Below are 7,170 nucleotides of genomic sequence, written 5' to 3'. Positions count from 1 at the left end.
CTGAAATTTACAATTTAAATAAAGTCCCTGATGATCTTTCTTTTTATGCACTGAAATTGAATGTAGTACCTCTGAGTCTGGAGAAGAATATTTTTGAAATATTGGTAATTTTTTTCCTTTTGGGCCCCGCCCTGGCCCCATGGGTTGGGGTAGGAATTCCAATTTTACAATTTCGTAGCCTAGCTCATCTACCAAGGATGATTCTGACCAAGTTTGAAAAAAATCCATTCACTTGTTCTTGAGAAAAAGTTGAAAATGTAAAAAGTTTACGCACGACGGACGACGACTGACGGAAAGCGATTAGAAAAGGTCACTTGAAAAAGCTCAGGTGATCTAAAAGGCAGATAGAATGGGAACAAGATTTCGGCTCTTCTATCAATATCTGATCAACCTGTAAAATAACACATATATTTTGCTACAAAATTAAGCAGAAACTCCCCTAAAAATCCTGCTGATATTAGGCTTTTTCCATTGAGTTGATGACATAGTTTTTCTGTTTTCTGTGATATCTCAGGCTTTAATTAAAGGAAATCCAGGCAACCAAACTGTCCCCTTCATTTACAAAATATGGGTATTTCCGATAGGATGAAAAGAAATTTGTGATCTACAGCTACATGACATGAAGGCATATATACACACAAACAAGAGTATATATTTGGTATAATGAGTATAAAATCATTCATATGTATGTCAAAACCAACGTCTATTAATGTGTATGCTAAAAGACAAGAAATCTATACATCTATAAAAGCTTCTTAATTAGATATACAAATCACAAGTTGAACCTGTCGTGGGTTACTGCACCTGAGCACATCTTATTTAGCTCATCTAATATAAAACATCCATGTTTATTTTACCTTCAACTCATTCACCCCTGGAGACACATTTGAACTCTTCCAATTCAAAGGTTGGAATAGTTCATTATGAAACTTCAGGGGTGAATGAGTTAATGTGAAATGTCTTCGAGACAACAACAAAATTACGTCAACAAACAAAAGAAACTTTAAATTCAAATCTTTGATCTAATGAAATATCAATCATTAATTATGGGGGTTACTTAATTTTTGATTTCTAATATATATATATATACTATAGGTGATTGAAGTGATATATAAGTCAGACTATGACTATAATTCAGACCAAACACACTGACTCTTTGTTCTAGATTAAAATCTTTCAGTTTCTGTACTGTATTCCCAGTGGGGGAAGTCTGAAGACAGGTTATCATATCAACAGACCTCAAGACAGGTTTTATGGCATCAGGAGGGGAGGTCCTTCAACACAAGTTTTACTGCATTGTCAGAAGTGGCGGTATCTGGAACTGTTCTACTGTCACAACAAAACGTTCTATTGCATTGGCCAAGAGACGGTGTCTTTAATAGGTAAGCAGGATCTTACCAAATGTATATAACAGCAGAGATGGGGGTCTCTACTGTATCTACTTTATCAGAAGAAGTGGAAGGTGAGTTGGGGGGTCATTGAGGAGGGAATGTTCTCTTAGAACAGCTTCTATAGTAAAGAGTGTCAGTGTTGTAAAAAAAACCCACCAGAATCACCTATTTCTATTTACAGAAGGATGGGGTGGTCCCTAAATACAAGTTATATTTTGTCAGAAGAACGAATACTGTATACTGAGAAAGTTTCACAAAGTCAAATATTTGCGCTACACAAGTAAAATCCCTGTTTGCCCAGTGTAAATTTTGCCCTTTTCATGTAATGCTATTTGATGCCATGATAAATTTGTCCTCATTGTAGAGGGTAAAACAGATGAAAGATAAACAACGGCAAAAATGTCGTGTTATGCAGTAGTCTCTTTAAGTTATGCTGTTTTTGGCAAAGAAGGTGGGCTTACTTAAAAACTATATTGACAAAGAGGTTTGGTCTTACAAGTCAAGTGATATTGTATTGGAAGAGGATGTTTTCTCTCACCCTTCACATGTGTGTCTCCCATTTTAGCCGGGAAAGATCAGCTTGTCACCCACTAGGGGGAGATGGCCTTGCGCCGATTAGCACATGTTCAATTGTGACGTCATTAAAATGCGTCATTGGTAATTGTGACGTCATCAAAAGTGAATGGCGATATGTATATACCCCACATGTGTTTTTGTTTACAAACATGGTAGACTACTGTCGGTGGAGTTGTGACTGAAATAATAGGATGGGAGAAAAATAATCATCCCCTACCTTAAGGGTGTAACAGAGAAATCTCCAACCCGAGGGGTGATGTTTTTTGGTTGTCAAACCCGAGACTCTGCCAGTTAGGGTTAGGGTTAGGGTTAGTCAAGTGATATTGTATTGGAAGAGGATGTTGTCTCCAACAAAAAATCAAGTTCTATAGTAATGCAGGTTTTATTGTATACGTAAGGCATATAGTATTCAAGGACAGATTCTACTCAACTCATTCACCCCTGAAATTTCATTATGAACTATTCCAACCTTCAAACTGGAAGAGTTCAAATGTGTCTTCAGGGGTGAATGAGTTAAACGGCAGACGATTTAATATCAAAAGACAAGTTTAACTGTTTTGAGACTTGAGGTGGTCCCTAAGAACAGGTTCAACTATATATGATATATATCAGCAGATCGAGGGTGTGTTCTCTCAAGACAGGTTCAACTGTGATTACGAAGCAGCAGATATATGTAACATATAGTCCATCGCCAGGTCTCCGGAGTACATCTGTAAGAAAAACTGACTACACCAAGGTCTAGCTGAACCAAGTGCCAAAATCTACAACGGTTTGGACACTATAACTATTCTCACTACTGCACACTACCACAACAACTACTACGGGACAACACTTAAAAGTCTATTGAGAAAAAAAATCTTCATCTAGCATCAGTTCAATTTTTATTCAATCCTTGTTGTCTTTTTACATGCAGATTTGAAGATATAAAAAAGTGATGAAAAATGATCTTAAAAAATACGGAAGATTTTATCAGGAGCACAAGAAAGAAGAAGGAAAAATATGTATGCTAATGTATTATCTACTGAGCACTGGAATGAAAGACTTGATACTGAAACCTTGAAAGAAATGCTCCATAGGATTAACTCGCTCGCCCCTGAAATATCATAATGAACTATTCCAACCTTTGAATTGGAAGAGTTCAAATATGTCTTCAGGGGTGAATGAGTTAAAAGATTTTGAACAATTTGTGACCTTGAACACTGAAAAATGACTGAAAAAAAAAGTTTTGTAATCAATGGAGTTTGAGCATGAGAATGGCTTAATGAATATAGGCTTAGGTACTCTACATATGATTCAGACTGGAGTCAACTTAATTTCCTACACATATGAAAAACAATATACTTGCCACAGACCATCAAAGGAATCTTTCCACAGCAAAAGCTTGGTAAGTTTGATCCTTTGTTTGAACATATTTGTAAACCCTTTGGTAAAATACTTTGATTCTGTTAAAAACAATTTATGCAAAGTTATGAGGGAATTCAATATTTAAAAAAAAAGGTAAATCAGTTTATTTTTGGATCTTGGGCTTTAAAAGTCTAAGTAAAGAGGACTTGAAACATACATATCCCCTAATATCAACTGCTCTGAATGGCAGTTTGTGTTTTCCTGTATCCTGCTTAAGGAATGCTAAATGACTGTTGGTGTTTTCCTGTATCCTGCCTAAGGAATGCTGAATGGAAGTTTGTGTTTTCCTGTAACCTGCTTAAGGAATGCTAAATGACAGTTTGTGTTTTCCTGTATCCTGCTTAAGGAATGCTAAATGACTGTTTGTGTTTTCCTGTATCCTGCTTAAGGGAATAACTATTAATCTAGGTTTGTAAAATATGCTAAGTATAAATTAAAAGAATTTTATCTTTTTCATAAAGTATACATTTCTGAGTAAAAGTACTTAAATTATAAAAAAAAAAATGTAAACAACAGTACAGTTTGTCTCACAATGAGTGATGGGGGCATAATGACAAAATCAGAAATGTTTACCACAACGACAACAGTGGACACACAGAACACGACGGTACTGTGTAGGAGGAAACAGTTTCTTACAACACACGACACTGGCACTGTGGGAGGTGGTGAGAGTTTCTTACAGAGTTGTGTCCCCTTTGGACCTGGCGTGGAGTGTAGACTGACAAGGAGGGACTCGCAGTCAAGGTGCAGACAGACACAAAGAAAGCACAGGTGACACAGATTTTATCTTTTTTGTGGGGCGGTACCTGATGAGGAGGGACTGGATGTTTTGGAGGTGTTGCCGCTGCTGTCCCCCCCAGCCCCGGGGCTACCTCGTCGTATGGAGCTATGGTGCCCCGAGCACTGACTGTGGATCCCGCACGCCTTTGGGCCGCCCTTTGGTAGGTCTGCTGCACACTTGAGCAAACTGTACACCGGGTCAATTTCTCCTGCTGCAATGATAAGATGATAACACAACCTTAGACAATAGTACAGGTTTATCACTCCAGCAATAATGATAGAAGAGGTCTAAGGGGACTGTATTGGTGACCCTTTGTTTAATGGTCATAGCCAAGCATATTTCATGCTGAAATACTTGGAAAAGAAATAATCTGAAACAAAATATTTGATGTTGCATAACAAAAAAATCTGTCTTGTTAATCTATTTTGTCAATATGGATAGCTTTTAGCCTATACAAACTTTATGCAGGCCAAATAGCACATTTCCAGGCAATGCAGTTCTTGAGAAGAAGCTTTCAGAATTCAATAATCACATATGACTACTGTGACCTTGGTAAATGTCAGTCAATGCTATTGATTTGAAAATATTGATAAGATAACATTAATTTAAGACATTTTAAGTTTGAAAGCATCTGACCCCTGTGACCTTGAACATGGTTTTGAGAAGACTATTTTTAGTCCTTTTACCCAGCATTTACTGTCAAATATTGTAACACTGGGCATTTTTGTTTGCCAGAAAATGTTGAAACTTGACAAGAGGTCAAGGTCATTCATTTAAACAAAATTTGATTTCATAAGCCCTTTACTCAATCAAGATACAGGCAGTGTACCATGACCATAGGAATTATGGACCTTTACAAAATGTTGTTTTATAATGCTTTAAGCATATCAAGTTTGTGTCTAGGCTGCATACTACACATCAAAGTTGGATATTGTTTTAAAATACACAAAAAAATGGCTACATTTTGAGACACATATCAAAGTTGTGGCTGTGTTGTCAACTACACATCAGAGTTGTGTTTATGTTCTCAACTACACATCAAAGTTGTGTCTGTGTTGTCACCTACACATCAAAGTTGTGGCTGTGTTGTCACCTACACATCAAAGTTGTGGCTTTGTTGTCAACTACACAACAAAGTTTTGTCTGTGTTGTCACCTACACATAAAAGTTGTGGCTTTGTTGTCAACTACACATCAAAGTTGTGTCTGTGTTGTCAACTACACATCAAAGTTGTGGCTTTGTTCTCAACTACACATCAAAGTTGTGGCCATGTTCTCAACTTACAACACATCAAAGTTGTGTCTGTGTTGTCAACTACACATCAAAGCTGTGTCTGTGTTGTAAACTACACATCAAAGTTGTGTCTGTGTTGTCAACTACACATCAAAATTGTGGCTTTGTTGTCAACTACTCATCAAAGTTGTGTCTATGTTCTCAACTACACATCAAAGTTGTGTCTGTGTTGTGAACTACACATCAAAGCTGTGTCTGTGTTGTCAACTACACATCAAAGTTGTGTCTGTGTTGTCAACTACACATCAAAATTGTGGCTTTGTTGTCAACTACTCATCAAAGTTGTGTCTATGTTCTCAACTACACATCAAAGTTGTGTCTGTGTTGTGAACTACACATCAAAGCTGTGTCTGTGTTGTCAACTACACATCAAAGTTGTGTCTGTGTTGTCAACTACACATCAAAATTGTGGCTTTGTTGTCAACTACTCATCAAAGTTGTGTCTATGTTCTCAACTACACATCAAAGTTGTGGCTTTGTTGTCAACTACACATCAAAGTTGTGGCCATGTTCTCAACTACACATCAAAATGTTGCTTTGTTGTCAACTACACATCAAAGTTGTGTCTGTGTCATCAACTACACATCAAAGTTGTGTCCATGTTCTCAACTACACATCAAAGTTGGGGCTTTGTTGTCAACTACACATCAAAATTGTGGCTGTGTTGTCACCTACACATCAAAGTTGTGGCTTTGTTGTCAACTACACAACAAAGTTTTGTCTGTGTTGTCATCTACACATCAAAGTTGTGGCTTTGTTGTCAAATACACATCAAAGTTGTGTCTGTGTTGTCAACTACACATCACAGTTGTGGCTTTGTTGTCACCTATACATCAAAGTTGTGGCCATGTTATTAACTTACAACACATCAAAGTTGTGTCTGTGTTGTCAACTACTCATCAAAGTTGTGTCTATGTTCTCAACTACACATCAAAGTTGTGGCTTTGTTCTCAACTACACATCAAAGTTGTGGCCATGTTCTCAACTACACATCAAAGTTGTGTCCATGTTGTCAACTACACATCAAAGTTGTGGCTGTGTTGTCAACTGTGCATCAATAATGTCTAGTATTACCAAAGTTGTGATAATATCATACTTAACAGCCGAGGGAGACTTCATAGTTGTGGTTATGTGGTCAACTACACATCAAAACGGAAATATGAAGTACCCCCAAAGTAGTGTATCAAACAGCCCTAATCAAAACCATTGATGCTCGGGAGTAATGTCGAGGCATGTCACATTAGCCTGGCTACAGATGCTGGGAAATCATTTATGTCTATTTATAGCCATACCTGCGTCAAATGCAGCGTACCTACAGGTCAGGTAACTGATGAACATAAAACATGTGTGTTGTGTATGTACAGAGAGAGATACGTTTTTACACCGACTCTCATCAGCTTGGGTAACTCATCATACACAATGTGAGGAAGAGATATGGCTATGTACTTGGTGGAAGAAATAGGCATATGCTCCTAATATAAGATTTTTGGAAGGGTTGGGTCGATTACGTTTTGAACATTGGGAGAGGAGGTTATATTTAAGTATGGGGTTTAAAAGTATACTTTTGATGCAGGAAGTACATTTTATGCATGATATCAGCAATGGATGAACAATGTATTTCGTAAGGAGAAGATGCTCAACAATTTAGTTTCCTAATGTTTGTTGAAGGGGTAGCCACTAGGTGTCACCTGTTGCCCGGGGAAACATTGTATTATACATACAGTG

General features: G+C 37.4%; 1 protein-coding gene across 1 annotated transcript in view; it reads right to left on the bottom strand.

Moving 5' to 3' along the window:
* The window catches only part of LOC110445468, a 243,428-nt gene that overhangs the window by 38,292 nt on the left and 197,966 nt on the right, over positions 1-7,170 (bottom strand). The window contains exon 13 of the mRNA XM_021490120.1: positions 4,178-4,363. Within this exon, the coding sequence (XP_021345795.1) occupies positions 4,178-4,363 (186 nt within the window). The remainder of the gene's footprint in view (positions 1-4,177; positions 4,364-7,170) is intronic.

Source organism: Mizuhopecten yessoensis, unplaced genomic scaffold (genome assembly GCF_002113885.1).
Source record: "Mizuhopecten yessoensis strain PY_sf001 unplaced genomic scaffold, ASM211388v2 scaffold2307, whole genome shotgun sequence".
Classification (NCBI taxonomy): domain Eukaryota; kingdom Metazoa; phylum Mollusca; class Bivalvia; order Pectinida; family Pectinidae; genus Mizuhopecten; species Mizuhopecten yessoensis.
Note: the sequence above shows the minus strand (reverse complement) of the source record. Positions and strands in the feature narration are given on the sequence as shown.